At 51.7% G+C, this 15,561-nt stretch overlaps 6 protein-coding genes across 6 annotated transcripts; 4 read left to right on the top strand and 2 right to left on the bottom strand.

Annotated features, from left to right (window-relative positions):
• Positions 1-699: 699 nt before the first annotated feature.
• On the top strand, positions 700-2,727 carry J4E82_001577 (uncharacterized protein; the record flags this gene model as incomplete). The annotated part of the gene is made up of 1 exon (XM_051727886.1): positions 700-2,727. The coding sequence occupies one exon, from the start codon at positions 700-702 to the stop codon at positions 2,725-2,727; it is 2,028 nt and encodes a 675-aa protein (XP_051592241.1).
• Positions 2,728-2,936: 209 nt separating this feature from the next.
• J4E82_001576 (uncharacterized protein) lies at positions 2,937-4,662 on the bottom strand (the record flags this gene model as incomplete). Its single annotated transcript, XM_051727885.1, has 2 exons — positions 2,937-4,564; positions 4,620-4,662. The coding sequence occupies 2 exons, from the start codon at positions 4,660-4,662 to the stop codon at positions 2,937-2,939; spliced, it is 1,671 nt and encodes a 556-aa protein (XP_051592240.1).
• A 624-nt stretch (positions 4,663-5,286) lies between these two features.
• Positions 5,287-6,911, bottom strand: J4E82_001575 (uncharacterized protein; the record flags this gene model as incomplete). The annotated part of the gene is made up of 4 exons (XM_051727884.1): positions 5,287-6,612; positions 6,660-6,692; positions 6,742-6,803; positions 6,860-6,911. 4 exons carry the CDS (start codon positions 6,909-6,911, stop codon positions 5,287-5,289), a joined length of 1,473 nt encoding a protein of 490 aa, XP_051592239.1.
• A 1,361-nt stretch (positions 6,912-8,272) lies between these two features.
• On the top strand, positions 8,273-9,502 carry J4E82_001574 (uncharacterized protein; the record flags this gene model as incomplete). Its single annotated transcript, XM_051727883.1, has 1 exon — positions 8,273-9,502. One exon carries the CDS (start codon positions 8,273-8,275, stop codon positions 9,500-9,502), a length of 1,230 nt encoding a protein of 409 aa, XP_051592238.1.
• A 509-nt stretch (positions 9,503-10,011) lies between these two features.
• J4E82_001573 (uncharacterized protein) lies at positions 10,012-11,643 on the top strand (the record flags this gene model as incomplete). Its single annotated transcript, XM_051727882.1, has 3 exons — positions 10,012-11,062; positions 11,110-11,517; positions 11,588-11,643. The coding sequence occupies 3 exons, from the start codon at positions 10,012-10,014 to the stop codon at positions 11,641-11,643; spliced, it is 1,515 nt and encodes a 504-aa protein (XP_051592237.1).
• Positions 11,644-13,995: 2,352 nt separating this feature from the next.
• J4E82_001572 (uncharacterized protein) lies at positions 13,996-15,543 on the top strand (the record flags this gene model as incomplete). The annotated part of the gene is made up of 1 exon (XM_051727881.1): positions 13,996-15,543. One exon carries the CDS (start codon positions 13,996-13,998, stop codon positions 15,541-15,543), a length of 1,548 nt encoding a protein of 515 aa, XP_051592236.1.
• Between the last annotated feature and the right edge of the window lie 18 nt (positions 15,544-15,561).

Raw genomic sequence — 15,561 nt, 5'->3', positions numbered from 1 at the left:
GAAGCGTAACCTGTACACACTACGGCGTTTGGATAGTTCGGGCCTTGAAGAGCAGTTGGCGCTTTTGTCCTGCCCTTGTAGCGTCTTTGATGAATAAGTAGCAGTAACTTGTATTTGTAAACAGGAATGTGGGTCATAATAGACTCAAATGATACCCAAGAATCGTCTTCAACTATCTTCAAGCATGGTTGTCTGCACGTGGTTAGCCTTGCTACCAAGACCTGGTTTGCGGTGTTCTATACCTTGCTTTTGTCACTAATAGCACCCGCACTTATATGAACAGCAATAACAACCGCGGCACCGGCTGAACTCTACGTCATCACGTCGACATACGAAAGTTAAACCTCGCCAACACAAGACGGAGAAATTATCTCCATGCAGATCTACAAGTTTGCGGGGAAGAAGTGGGGCAAGTCATATCGATCCTGGCTCGGAGAGCCGCCGTCGGGTAGATTTGCGAGTGCGAATACGAATTGACTTGCTCTTCTCAGAAATACCCCGAAGAGAACAGCTACGGAACGGCTGATAATATGCACGACCCATGTTACAACGAGAAGCTTGGAGACAGGGACAGTAGCATTCGGTTGAGGACCGGGAAGCTAACGGAGCTAGGGTAGGAGACTATGTAAAAGGACGACACCGCACATGTTCAAGTACTACTAGGCTTGGAGATATCTGCTACTGGTTTTTTCGCCCGATATGAAGCTGTATAGCTCGCTCGCTCTTGTTCCTTTGATTTATCAAGGCTATGCGCTCGATGTCGAAGCTATAGTGAACAAATACTACGGCAATGATGCAGCATGGTACCGCGACCGGATCCCTCTTTTCGACTCTAGCGATCCAGATATCACCGATGTCTACTACTACCGGTGGTCCATTTTCCGCGCACATCAACGCGACCTAGGCTCCAACGGTTACATTTCCACCGAGTTCCTTGACGATGTCGGGTGGCAGACTATGCCTTGGGCTAGTCTGAACGATGCAACTGGCTTCCATCTCCTAGAGGGACGGTGGTGTCGCGACCGACGGTTCAAAGAAGATTACGCGACATTCATGTATAGCAGCAACAGCAACAGTCGACAATTTTCTGAAAGCATGGCCGCAGCCGTTTGGCAAGGGTATCTTGTTGATGGTGTGGTAGAGGACGTGGTTAAGAGGCTCGACGATATGACGAGAGTGTATAATGCCTGGGATGATTCCTACGACAAGGACAAAGGGTTGTATTACGTTGAGCCCATCCGGGATGCGACGGAGTATACAATCTCCAGTATAGATTCTTCGGGTGGCTATGATGGCTTCTTCGGTGGCGACTCGTTCCGCCCTAGCATAAACAGCTACCAGTACGCCAACGCCCTCGCAATCGCCAACATGGCGTCCTTGAAAGGTGGTTTGGAAAGCACCGTCGACACCTACAATTCCCGCGCCACTGCCCTCAAAACGCGCGTACAGGACGCCCTCTGGAACTCAACCTTTGACCATTTCATCGACCGCTATCAAGTCAACAACACGAACGTCACATACTGGGATCCCATTCGCGGCCGCGAACTGGTCGGTATGGTCCCTTGGACCCACGACCTCCCCGACGATACCGCAACCTACGCACAAGCTTGGTCGCACATTCTTAACAGTAGCGAGCTAGCCGGAGAACACGGTTTGCGTACCGTGGAGCCTTCTTACGAGTACTACATGCGACAGTACCGTTACGAAGGCCCGAACCCGGAGTGTCAGTGGAATGGCCCTGTATGGCCTTTCCAGATGACTCAAGTTCTATCCGGACTCGCCAATTTCCTGGATCATTATGCTGAGGGAAGAAAGACGGATGTTATTAACACTGATGACTATACAAACTTGCTGAGGCAATATGCTCAGTTGCATCGGAACCCCGATACTGGCATTCTGGATCTAGAAGAAGACTACTACCCTGACACGGGATTACCGATCGTAGGACTCAAGCGGAGTCATCATTACTTCCACTCTGGCTTCAACGACCTCGTCCTATCGGGTCTTGTTGGAATCCATCCCTCAGCCAACGATACGCTGGAAGTCTCTCCCCTGGCCTCTTCAGCGCAGATGAAATATTTCCGCGCAGAACGTATCATATACCACGGTCATGAAATTGCCGTTCAGTGGGATGCCGACGGCTCGCACTACGACGCCACAGGTCTGCAGGTTGAGGTCGATGGCAAGGTAGTCGCTTCATCCCCCACGCTTTCTCGTCTTTCAGTCGACCTGGAACGAAAAGCTCCACCAGCTATTACCCGCCGAATCGCACAGTCAATCCAACTCAACGCTACAACGGCGTATCCGCGCGGTACAACATCCGTCGGCAACACTACTCAAGCATCTACATATCCTGCTATTGACGGTCGGATATGGTTTTACCCCGAGCAAGATGCTAAGAATGGGTGGGATACACCAGTCGGCAATGGAAGTACAGTCTGGTTCCAAATTGATTTTGGCAAAACCGTCAGCATAAGTGCGGCTGAGCTTGCATTCTTCGCGAACGAGGAGCAAGGCTTTGCGGAGCCGACGGATTATAAGATCCAGGTGCCTGGTAATGGGGACAGTGGTGAATGGAGTGATGTCGAGGGCGCGACTTATGGCGATGTTGTCGCGAACGGCATTACGAGTGTAGAGTGGAAGGAAGTTCAGGGGGAGCAGGTGAGAGTTATCTTTACGCCGAAGGTGGGCAGTAAGGTTAGAATTGCGGAATTCAAGGTGTACTGAATAGGGTTATTTTGATGGAGGCAACTGCTAGGTTTATATGGCTGCTGAATGATATCACTTGATTCTAAATGGTGACACCGAGCAACATGAGATACATTAGAAATGCGTGTATGTGGATTTAGAGATCCGTAATGATAAGTTTGTTCCAAGGAACATGGGGTATGTACTATTAACGCCAATGAGGAGACCACACATCAATGTGTCTGTATTCAACTCCTCCCCGGGCCCAGTCCACCAGCCCACCAACCAGAGTCAACCCAATATCTATTCTCTGCATTCGCCGTCTCCACCGACCTTACAAGCTTCCTCCGATCAAGGTGCAAATCTGCATGCCCATTCGTCAATTCGCCCGGTGTACGCCTTCCGCTCTTCTCTTTCCGCGGACTAGCCTGCATATCTTCAGCAGCGATTTCAGTATCAGACGTAGATACTGGTGATGCAGATCGAGGAGTTGAAGAAGTAGGCGAGGGAGTACTGTCAGGAGAGTAAATAGTTGGTATGGCACCCAAAATTCGACCAGCAGCGAAGACGCAACCACCGATTGCGTGTCTGATGAGAGAATCACCAGTAAGACTACCAATTATGAAGACGTCTCTAGCTACTTCGAGGGACGTAGCTTCGGCTTTGGCGCGGAATGTTCGGCCTGAGATCAGATGCGCGGAAGATGGGCCGGAACTCATTTGGTCGGGCGAAGCTAGAATCTCAGCGCATAGTTCTTGGGACAGAAAATCCAAGGTTCCGCGTCGGCCAACAACATAAGCTAGACCGCCTACTTCGTGGGTGACGGTTTCTCCTGACGGCAGTTGTAGTACTATGGTTGCTACATTCCCGGACACAGATGCGCTGACAACCTCGGCATTGGGCAGGCCTTCGTAGAGCGTCCAGTCGCGTTGTTGAAATGGATTCGACTTGCGCCGTACAGAAGGAGATTTTGCATTCTTCTTCTTGGATGTAATCGCTGCAAGCTTCATTTGGCGGTAAACGGTCGCATACTCTGGGTAAGCGGTGTGGTGGCAGCCTCGTAATGGGGACGGCCTCTTTTCGGGGGCCCATTGAAAGACGTGTAGGATCCTACGAGTAGGCGGCGCAGATATGATAACATCGGCCGCAGAGAATCCGGATCCAATAACGAGTAGTGGCGCTTGTTGCGAATCCATCTGTGCGATGGGCGCAAGGTGAAGTGGAGGCGGGATGTTAACTGTAAAGATGCCAGACGCAAGCACGAGATGCTTGCACCGAATCCCAAGACTTCCGATGGAAAAGCCGCGCACCGTTCGATGCACATGCTCGACCTTCAGCCCCGTGTATATGCTATCGGCTATGCCCACCGCCTCCGGGTATGTCCTTAGGTAGTCGGCAACCTCGACCCTCGAAGGCCGCACGAACTCGGCTTCGTCTCCTCTTCCGCTCTTAGCCAAGTGGTCTGCGTACGAATAGCCAGGGAGGCTCAACTGTTCCGCATAGCTCAACGTGCCAATGTCTGCGCTTGCAGAGACGGGATTCTCTGCCCATTGCCCACCTGCATGGGCTGTTTCCCCAATCGCAACATGTGGAATAGCCTTCTCAGGCTCGTACCGCCACTCGATGCAGGACTTGGGGTTCAGCTCGGTATCAGCATTGGGTCGGACGAGAGTGTCGAGCAGCGTGTTGACCGGCAGCGCTTGGGTCGAGTAGCGTAGAGACGACAGGAAATGCGCGTAGAGATCCGGTGTTAGGTGGAGCAGATTGGGTGATTTCTGCAGTTTCGCGTCGAGAATCGCGTCATGATGGCCGCCGACGTAGTATGGGATATGGCCGTGTAGGATGTAGGAGAGGACGAGCGCTGATGGCCCGTTGCCTGTAATTTGTAATCAGCATCTTGCTTGCGCGCGCATGTTATCCCCGTCACGTACCAATGATCAACGTGTCGACGCATTTTGGAAGCGAGCGAGCCATGGACTTTTGCAGCAGAATGCCATGAGGAAGTCAAAGTCAGCATGGACGGGAGGAAGGGCGGAACGGGGCTGGTCAATAGTGTATGTCTTCAACATGACGGCCTCTTTTAATTCTTCGGCGCTAGAAGCGGTCCCTGTTCCGCCGCGGTGGGGGTCGGGTCTCGCCTTCCACATTCGAGGGGTTGATTGCGAAGATGGTCGGCTCGTCGCTGACCAAGCTAATCGACGTGCCGTGAAATGTTGACGATTCAGGCACCGTGTAGATTGCGTGATCGCTGCAGGTGAGAGACGCGTGAGATGCACGAGGTCATGACATGTCCGCGGGGGCTGCATGAGGTCACAGCCTTGCGCTCAAGTGCGGGGCATGGCAAGGTAGAAGAACATTAAACTATAAATCCAAATCATAGTCAACCATGGTATCTCTTCCTAAATATCGCGCTCCAAGCCGCCCTGTAAATTTCGAGCTCTCCGACTCTGCGCAACAAGAAAGAGCATGTACACTTTGTGATTTCAAAGCATCAGCGTTACCCGTTGGGTCCAAAGGGAGAAATCGGGCCTGTCAAACGTTACCCCACATCATCCTGTCCGGGTCTGGTCCGCCGCGCGATCCTCCATCGCAAGATTCCTAGTATCTGTACGTGACGGTATTACGTTCAGCGACGGGCGAAACGTCGTGGGCCTGTTGCTGAGGCACGTTGAGATCAGGCGTCCGTGGGCGTTCAATGCGCGGTCGCATGTGTTCGTCTTCTTCCTGAATCGGTGGTTGCGCACCGTGCATGGTCAAGTTGTTTGCAGAGCTCTCTTGCCGACCCAGATACGACGGAGTTGATTGAAAGCCTGGATGGTAAGGATCTGGTGGGCCACCATAATCGTTGGCCGATGACGAGTTCTGGTGCGCTGGAGGTGTGTATGTAGTCGTATAGTGATCAGCGAACGGGTTCTCTTCTTGTGCGCTCGGTTGTGTACGATTCGGTGCGGCCTGCAGTGACGGAGGAAGATTGTTTTCGTCGCTTCCATAGTTGGTAGATGTTGTGCCAGCCGGTTGGGTGGGCTGCATCGTTCCAAAGTTCATGGAGGGTATCGAAGGCGCATCGCTGTGTGTAGGCACACCAGCTGGACTAGTGTTACCATTTGGCGGCGGCGGCGGCATGGCGTTTCCATTCTGCACTGGTGGAGACGGCGAGGCACCCATGAACCGACGGGCCTGGAGGATGGCGCGCTGATGCTTGGAAGCAGCGAGGGAGAGCTGCTCGTTGGTTTCGATCAACGTGAGCATAGTATCATCGTCGGGTGCCGGATTGTCGCATGCGATGTAGCCGTGTATGCTACGCTGGGCGGTCGTGCAGCGCTCAGCGAACTCCTTGACCAGTTCGTTACCAAGTAGTTCATTTGCTGGTGTGGACTGGACAAGCTGTAAGAGAAGCTTGGCCGATGTGCGCGCTTCCTCAATGCGACCTGCAAGCTCTGCTGGTGGCGGCAATGTCTTAGACGACGACCTGTGCCCTGAACTGAAGCCGCCCTGTACGTTCTGGGACCCTGACCAACCTGGCGCATTGAGCTTCCGGGGGCCGAACTGCTTTGCGGCAACAGCCATAAGGCCCTTCTCCTTCTTGTACATGGTGAACAGCGTGTTTAGGTTGGTGTCATATCCCTTTTCTCGCTCCATGGAATCCAGCGTCTCCTTGACAATCTGCGCTACACTTGGGTCTTGACCATTGCGGAGTAGGTACTTGACTGTATCGGCGAACTGCTTGTCGAGGTTCTTGGTAAAAGAAGGGCCCGGATTGTCGGCCAAGATTCTGATGAGCATAATGGCATTGTACTGGACATGAGGGCGGGCGTAGTTTTCTTTGGAGAGGAAGATGCGGATCTGTCTGGCGGCGGCTGATGCAGCGCTCGGGCTTGCGACGGCGGACTCGACGATGGTAGGCAGGTGGAGGACTTCTTCGCCCTGGAAAGGTCAGTAGGGCGGCATGATTCTGTGGGCAAATACCGTACCGAGTTGGCGGCACCAGACTCGCAGAAGAGCATCTGCTCGCTATTAGCTGCTGCGAAGATGCGACGAGGCGGTATAACCTACCACTCCCCTGGTGGCATTGGCCTCGGGCGTGTCAGCATTTGGATCGATATTGACATCCTGGGCTGTATGCGCTGGATGCGTTAGAGTGTACCAGACCAAAGTGCATGGCGGGACTCACAAGACCGTTTGCGCATCAAGCTGCCAAAGTTGAGGCGCTTCTTGAGCTCCATGTCTGCTGCTACGGGCGGAGCGGTTCCGCAATGTTAAACGGTCGCAGGAGCGTTTGAAGTGACTGCGCAAAAACAAAGCGCAGAACCGCACGAAACACGAGATGGCTCCGAGTCTGTGAGTCTTGGTGGAAAGGAGAGAGATGGTGGGATCGCGGTATAGATCGAGGCCTCCAGCGCTCCTTCCTCGCGCGGACGGTTACCTAGGTAGGGCTGCGCCTCTTGCTGCCAAGCCATGACAACTTCGCGAACACACGTACAGCCAACGTAAACAACCGCGTACAACGTGTGGCGACGCTGCATCCATCGCTGTACTGCACCACCATGTCCTTCCCCCACACGGCACCATCTACGCGTCCTGGATGGCGGAGGGTGTGCCAAGATAGGCCATCGGCCTTTTGCTGCAGACCCACGGCCCGGTAGTCTGCTTTTTAATCGGACCCTTTCCGTGCATCCACACTGATTCCACAGCTGCTGGAGACCAGTCTCCTACTAAGCATCCTAGGATACGTCAAGACAGTCGTAGCACATGACCGGGTACCTGCTTATGGTGCGCCCGCGTGATACCACGGTTCGTCTTCTCGACCGGTGGCGGCAAGATGCAGATGGCGGTTGACTATACACAACCATCAAAGCTAGTCTGGCAGTTGTTGTCGTCGTCGTCTTCTTTGTCGCCGAGAGGTGTGACGATGACATAGCCTGAGCACAGTACCGATCTATCCGTGCTAACACTACGTTGCGAGACACGTCAAACGTCACGACCCAGCCTAATTCTTCAGTAATGCCCCATCTTCCACCTCACCATCTCCAAAGTCTGGCACAGCCAAGTAAAGGCTTCCGTCAACAGACGGGGTCAGCGACATGTTATTCAGGTTCAAGAATACCATCAACCTGTCACGGGCACCTACAGATATCAGAGACTCACACTGTAGTCGCTTGGCTGTGGTTGCGTGCGTCACTCTGCTCTCATCGGCGCTAAGCAAGCTACCATTCGCTGCCACCACCTATGACTATGCCCGCAACCTGTTAGTGTTAGAGACTGCGATTATCGTCTCTGAGTTGTCCCTACCTATTCGAGGCGATGCGATGCGGCGACAAGGTTCAAGGATCGACGCTTCCTCGGCAAGCGATCATTCCTACAGGATGCCGCAGCTACGGCTTGGCTAGACGTCATTCTTCATGCGCACTTGGTCCATTCGTGAGACACCTCGACAGCCACTCACCTTGCCTTGGTCAAGTGCCAGGCACAAAGTATATGACCTCAAACCATGGTCCTCGCCTCCCACCGTCCCGTGCAATACACCCACCTCCTGACCTCACCACTTTCATAGGCACCAGCGTCTTTGTTCAACATCACCTACAAAATGGCGCCCGAACCCGCTTCCGCCATGGCTGGCCAGGCTCGTATGCGTGTCGAAGAAACTGAACAAGAGCACATTACCAGAGAGAACTCGGGTTTTGCCGCATTTGAAGCAGATATGCCTAAACTCGCCAACCGATTCAGCTTTTCCCTCAAGGACAACCTTTCCTCCTACCTTGGTCGCAAGAACCCTTTCTTCACCAACGTAAACCCAGACACCGACTATGTATGGATTCTGGATACGACTGCCTACCAGAATCGCTTAGGAAGGTGGAAGGCGGAACTTGTTGCTGCCTACTTTGTCAAGAATAGCGGCAAGGACATCTCCCAGCTCGTTGCATGGGTCAGCGAGAAAATCGGCCTTGCAGACGACGAACAGGCTAGAGCAACAGTCGCCCAGAGGCTCCAGCCCTTTGCGGACGCAATTCTTCCAGCGCACGCTGTTGAAATTGACCTCAATGGTCTCAAAACCAGATTAGGACCCAGCGGCCGCGACGGTATCAGCTCAGACGAGTTGGCCATTCCCGGAACCGATTATAAGGACGGCCAGGTCAACAAGTTCCAGGCCGTCAATGCTGAGGCGACGTCATTCAATATTACCTTCGCAAAACCCAAGGGATGGGCCGTCCTTTCCGATATCGACGATACAATCAAGAAGACCCTGACATCGTCACCTGTCGGTATCTTGACCACCACATTCGCAGAGCAGCCAGAGCCGATCAAGGGCATGCCGGAGTTGTATAGGCATATGGCGCAAAAGCTCGACAATCCGCCCTTCTGGTATCTCTCCGCATCCCCATACAACCTCTACCCGTTCTTGCGCAACTTCCGCGAGCAATACTACCCCAATGGTACCATGATCTTACGCGACGCTAGCTGGATGAACTTGGCTGGCTTCCTCGCAAACTTGACGCAAGGTACCCAAGCTTACAAGGTTGACCGCATTGAAAAGGTTCATGGCTGGTTTCCCAAGCGGAAGTTCATCCTTATCGGTGACTCGACCCAAACAGACCCTGAATCGTATGGCGAAGCGTACCGCAAGTTTGGCAAGAGCTGGATCGGTGCTATCTACATTCGTAAGGTAACGGGCGTTGCGGAAATGGACGAAGGCAAAAAGAATTGCCCAGAAAGATTCGAGAAGGCCTTCAAGGGTGTTCCCAAGGAGGTCTGGTACGTCTTTGAGGAAGCACAGGAACTGTACGCGAAGATCGATGCTTTGCCTAAGATCGAATAAGAGGCGAATGCTTCAGTGTATGACGAGCAAGTTTCAGTTTGAAGGATAATCGAGGAGCTTTTGGCGCATCTCGTTTTGCATGGTACCTGGCCAGCTGGCTATTTTGATACATGCAGGGACATACCACGGAGTACGGAGTACAATTTCATTTTTCCCCTTTTCCATAGTCAAACAACGCGATACCCAATATTTTCCCAATCTCATTTCTCTTGCCTCTTAATCCTGCTAGCCATTGTCTATAACATGTGCTATCATAAACATGTGCATGGCCGGTGATTTCACTGTTTTCTCCACTGCCCTCTTTCGTTTTGCATTGAAGTGCGGCATGTTTGGCAACATTCACATCTTCACATCTTTATCAAACATGAGCAACATTTCACAACACCAACATTGTACGCCACAGAGATACTCGGTCACGCGTGATCCCGACGTCAGAAATTGGAAGCGTACCTATACTGCAGTTCCTACCCTCCGCAATAGTCATACTCCCGCCTGCCTGATCGCCAAACATGGTAGCCGGTCAGCTACAAGAACCCGGACCAATGCCTCTGTACGTTCTTCTCGTTCTCGTTATTGGTATATGTTTCTACTTCTTCTTCATAGGTACCGCTGCAGTCAGGCTTTGGTTCTATAAGGGCGCTCTCGGTCCTGCGCCAGAGAAGTTCCTCGTCGTCAAGATCGAGCATGAGGATGCACAGCAACATGCTCCGATGGCCGACAACCACAGCGGAGCCGGCACACACAGCAACGCCATGAAGCACCGACGCATGACCGTCTTCACACATGCCTCATTATCAGCACTATCTGACGACACCGCTCATACTACCGCGCTCGAACCACATGGTTTCTCACAAGCAACGACGATGGTGAATCTCCAAGATATCGATGAGGAAGACCTATCCTCATTCACAAATCCTGGAACCCGCGCCTATATAGCAGAAGAATGCCGCCTGTCCCGCATGCCTGCCTTTGACGCAGATGACTGCGGAAACGGCGACTACTTCCCTGACCTCCCTTACACAAACAACCCTATCGAATCTACTTCTGCTTGCTCCGACTATCTCCAACCCTCACAACTAGGGCTTACCTCAACGGACTGGCGCGACTGGCTAGCCATTGATGAACATTACATTGAGTACCACGCCGCGCGCACTCACCTCCTATCGCGCAACCGATCATCTTGTATACACCTCACTCCCGACAGCGAATCCGCGTGTCGCGAGCTGCTGCAAGAAATTGCCTCCTACCTCGTCGAACAGCACCCTAACAAATTCAGCTTCAAGACTAAACATCGTAGGAAGCATATTCTGAATGAACTGACGAGAGAAGATTTCGAATTAGAGGGTGGGTTGGAGGCACATCCATTGGAGGTTGTAGCGAGACTGTGCGGAGAAGATTTTATGATCTGGGAGAGAAGTGAGAGTACTAGGATGTGGTACTTGCAAGCCAGTACAACGCTCTTCCCATCCGGGTACATCATAACGTCCTACATGGGAAAACCAGTCAATGTCATGGTTCGTGGTGATGAAAACGGGAGACTGCCAATGTTGCCTTGGTCCAGTAAGTTTCATATCTTTCCATCGCCCACATTAGACTGACGTTCTCAGCTTTGCCATCCATATTAACCCTCGACCTTCCTACATTGTCCCGATACTCCCACACCGGTCCTCTATCCCTCCACCAAATTTTCATTCAAACCCGTCCTCCTCGATGCTCTCTAGCCTCCACACTCCACATTCTCCGGCCCATGGATTTCTTTGCCGGAAACATAGCAAATCTTCACCCTTCTGAGCTACTCGTTCGTACCGAGACGCAAATGTTTGCGCGTCTACCTAAATCGGGTGCTGTGATTGTAACAACACGGACGAGTACTGAGACAATAAGCGACATGGTTGAAAGAATGAATGTGTGGGAGAAAGAAACCTTTCTGAAGACAGTGAACGGGTGGGGACCTGAGGAAGCGAGGTTCAAGGGGAGAGAGTTGTGGATTGGGGTTGTGGAACGGTGTTTGAAAGGTTAGTGTCTAGGCTCTTGTTTTAAATACTAGAGCCTCGACTTTTACGGCTTGCTGACAGATTTTAACAGGTCAGAGTGCGTTCAGGGATGATATGACGGTTTGTAGTAGACTGTCGGCTATGTAAACAATCAGGTGAGCGATTCATGAATAATGCAATATATTGGAAATCTTGGAGTACGAGCACGAATATTTCGCAATCGCACTGGAATGCGCCCAGATGGTGGTTGTAGCTTTTTTCAATACTAACGTCTAGGTGGTGGTATAGAATACACAGCCACCCGTTCGCTACCGTACAACGACGACAAGGGAGCACGAAAATACTTTTCTCACTTCAATGTACTTCACTATTCTTTAACTCAATTATATCAAGATGGTTAATACTACCTCACTCAGTGTGGTAGCAGCCACGCTCAACGCTGCCAACATACCTACCTTCACACGTATCGTGACTACCACCATGGTTACTCCCACACTCGCTACAGTAATATCCACCACTTCGTCGACAAAAACCACTATATTCCCCACCAGCACTATCCCCACAACCCTCGGTAGTCTCCAAACTTTCCCATCCGAGCACATTCAAAATACACAAGGCGACTGTCGCCCTCAAGCTCCAGGCTACGGCCCTGTCCCAGAAGAAGACAACGTGTCGTCCTTCTACACGTCTCCATTAATTCGCACTCCAGCTCTAGAGGCTACCACACCCCATGGCTATACCCTCGCCTTTTGTGGGGCGAATGCATCATATGTCGGCACGAACTACCTTGGATATCACGAACTGGAAGCATACAGTCCAACCGAGTGTGCGAGTAGATGTCTCATGTGGGGGAGATCTAACCTAGACGGCGAGCCAGAAGTTTCATCGACCACTCTGTTCCCAAACGGATTCGACTACTCCGCTACACCTACCAGCACACCCACGTTACGTGCGCAGATGTGCAACAGCTTCAATATCTATTTTGAGCGCTCCCCATCTATTAATCTGGGAGAAGAGTGTCAGGACGCGAATAGTCGCACTATCGTTAAATGTGCACTTTGGGGCGAGGGAAATATGCGCGAAGAGTGTGCGACAAATACAGGCTACAAGAACTGGAAATTCGAAATTGTTATTGCGGGGAGCAACGGCTATGTTTTGGGTATGGGGAAGGAAAAGAGCAATGAGGAGAATTCAAAGACTTCTGAGGGTGAGAAGAGTGTCAAGGTGGATATGTTGCAGCGTTCATGAATAGGTTTGTGGTGGGTGCTGCGCTGGCTTCCTTAATAGTGGTGCATATGGAATTTTGAGCTTGAACCATAGGTACCTAGCTGTTCCTACGTGACTTCTCCATAGTATCCAGAATAGACAGTGTGGCAAGACTTACCTCATGTCGCCTTGATTTCCTAGTACATCGTTCGTGTAGGGTTTTTGGTATCGTTTGTGTCGCGGAAGTTGCGAACGTTTGAGGTTATGTCCACTCTCTGCCTAGGTAGATATGCTCGGTGCAACACCACAAGGGTATATTTGATCGGTGATGGGTTATCGCAAGTAAATTCATCATATGCAGAACTGTTTGGAGTCATCGCTGTTGTAGTCTTGAACTTGCGTCACCTGTACGACTTCCAGCTACTGCTATAGATATCTTTAATCTCTTCCAAACTTTTCCATCATTCTACGTCAGTCGATAGAAAGGCCACTACTGTGAAACTTTTACAGCGGTGCTGTTTTAATGCTGACAGGTCAAAAAGAAGCGCGTCAACGCTTTTGACTTAGACATGCTTGCAACGATTACCTTGATTAAGAATGCAAACATAATCTTATCGGAAGTTTCGCTGGAGCTTTGTCAGGGCATTGCAAAGGCAAAAAAAGAAGACTGAGTCTTTTGTGTGTGCCCACTACCCGAATCGCTTAATTTGAGTCAGTGTCTGGCTCGTACGCAATTCGAACGCAGACAAACTTACAACGAGTGATCTTCGCATTACAAGTGCGACGCCTTACCGCTTGCTGTAAATGTTTTTAGCAGGCGTTACTCGGATCACGCTGTGGTAAACTTACGCCAAGCGGGCGATGATATGCCTGTCATGAGAAAAATCTCGATTTTGGACGTATATGTTCTTGGCTATCAAGATTCCGAGACCCGCAAGCTCGCAAATACTGCGCATTGTTGTCAAGCATGTAATTGGTGCGGGGCTTTACCCTGACTAGTTTCCTGTGTCAAGGGATTGCAAGAGTACCCCACGATTGGTAGTGCTCTGTGGCAACGGCCGGGGTTTCCAAGGTCAGCCTCACCCTTGTCCCGCGGTTAGTTGGAGGGAAAGCTCCGACCATCGCTACATCATCGCAGCAAAGGCCAAGCAACACGTACACCAATACTTTCACCCTACGTCCCACTGTCATCTCACAGTCCTTTCCGATGATATATATCACTCGTCCACGTTGAGATATAATCTTACACAACCGAACCTCTCGACCGAAAATAAAGTTGGTGGCGGAGCCAACATGGCGGATACGGACATCGCATCTCTCACAGCCGACCAGCAAGCCGCGCTTCAACAATACACCGCTGTTACCGACCAAGCGACATCTGATGCGATACCGATACTCCAACGCGCGCAATGGAATGTCAATATAGCGGTCACGCGCTTCTTCGACGGCGAACCGACCGAAGACCCAGTGGCTGCTGCTGCCGCCCAACTACCACCGCCCCAAGACGTCCGCCGACAAGAGACACTACTAAACGGTTTTGCCTCACCACGATCATCTACAAGTAGTGGGAGGAGAGTGAGGACAGAACCTGCTCCGAGGGTGGTCCCACAGCCAGAAAGCCAAGTCAGTACACAAGTTCCGCTAGTACTGGCTATATTCTTTGCGCCATTCTCGCTCGTGTACTCCCTATTTGCGAAATCCTTCCGGTTGTTAGGATGGATCTTTCCCTTCCTCCCGCGCGCATGGGGGAGGGTTACAGCTAGCAACATCAACACACCTGCCTCTCAGCGCAGCGCGAGCGGGCGCCGACCTTTGAACCCACGAGACACAGCGGCGCGTTTCATCCGCGAGTTCGAGGAGGAATATGGAAGTCACAACCTGCCGTTCTTCGAGAGCGGATACGCCCAAGCTTTTGATCTAGCGAAGAAGAACCTACAGTTCTTAATGGTGGTGCTGGTCAGCCCAGAGCATGATGAAACATCATCCTTTGTACGGGATACACTTCTTTCGCCAGAGGTCGTGGAGTTCGTACGAAACCCCGAGAACAACATCATACTTTGGGCTGGCAACGTGCAAGATTCCGAGGCATATCAAGTTTCCGCCGCCCTGTCGTGCACCAAATTCCCGTTCACGGGTCTCATTGTACATACACCCCAAGTTTCGTCAACAGCTATGGGGATTGCCGCGCGTGTAGCTGGTCCTACGCCCCCACAACAATACATTGCCAAGCTACGACAGGCAATGCAGCAACACATAGAGCCGCTCAATCGCGTGCGTAGTCAGCGCGCGGAACAACAAGCGACACGAAACATCCGAGAACAACAAAATAGCGCATATGAACGCTCACTCGCAGCTGACCGAGAGAAAGCTCGCAAGAAGAAGGAGGAAGCAGAGCGCAAAGCTCGAGAAGAAAAGGAAGCACTCGAACGCGAACAAGCCATCGAACGATACGCACAAAATCTCGCGCAATGGAGGCAATGGCGCGCTGCATCTATACGCTCTGAGCCCGAGCCTGAGGAAAAGGACATCGTGCGCATCAGTCTTCGTATGCCGAATGCAGAGCGCGTGGTTCGCAAGTTCGCTGCAGATGCACAGATCGAGGAACTCTATGCATTCGTCGAATGCTACGATATCCTGCAATCTGAGGTAGGTGTACAGGAGAACATAGAGAAACCAACAGATTTCGAGCATGAGTACAAGTTCCAACTCGTTAGCCCTATGCCGCGCGAGGTATATGAGCTCAAGACTGGTGGTACGATTAAAGAGCGTATCGGACGGAGCGGTAATCTGATTGTTGAGCGGACCGATCTAGAAGATGAAGAGGAAGACGACGAGCAGTAATCGCATGAAGATGAGCAT

Source organism: Alternaria postmessia (assembly GCF_024291825.1).
Source record: "Alternaria postmessia strain BMP 2775 chromosome Unknown scaffold_6, whole genome shotgun sequence".
In the NCBI taxonomy this organism is placed as follows: Eukaryota; Fungi; Ascomycota; class Dothideomycetes; order Pleosporales; family Pleosporaceae; genus Alternaria; species Alternaria postmessia.
This window is presented reverse-complemented; position numbering and strand designations above follow the sequence as displayed.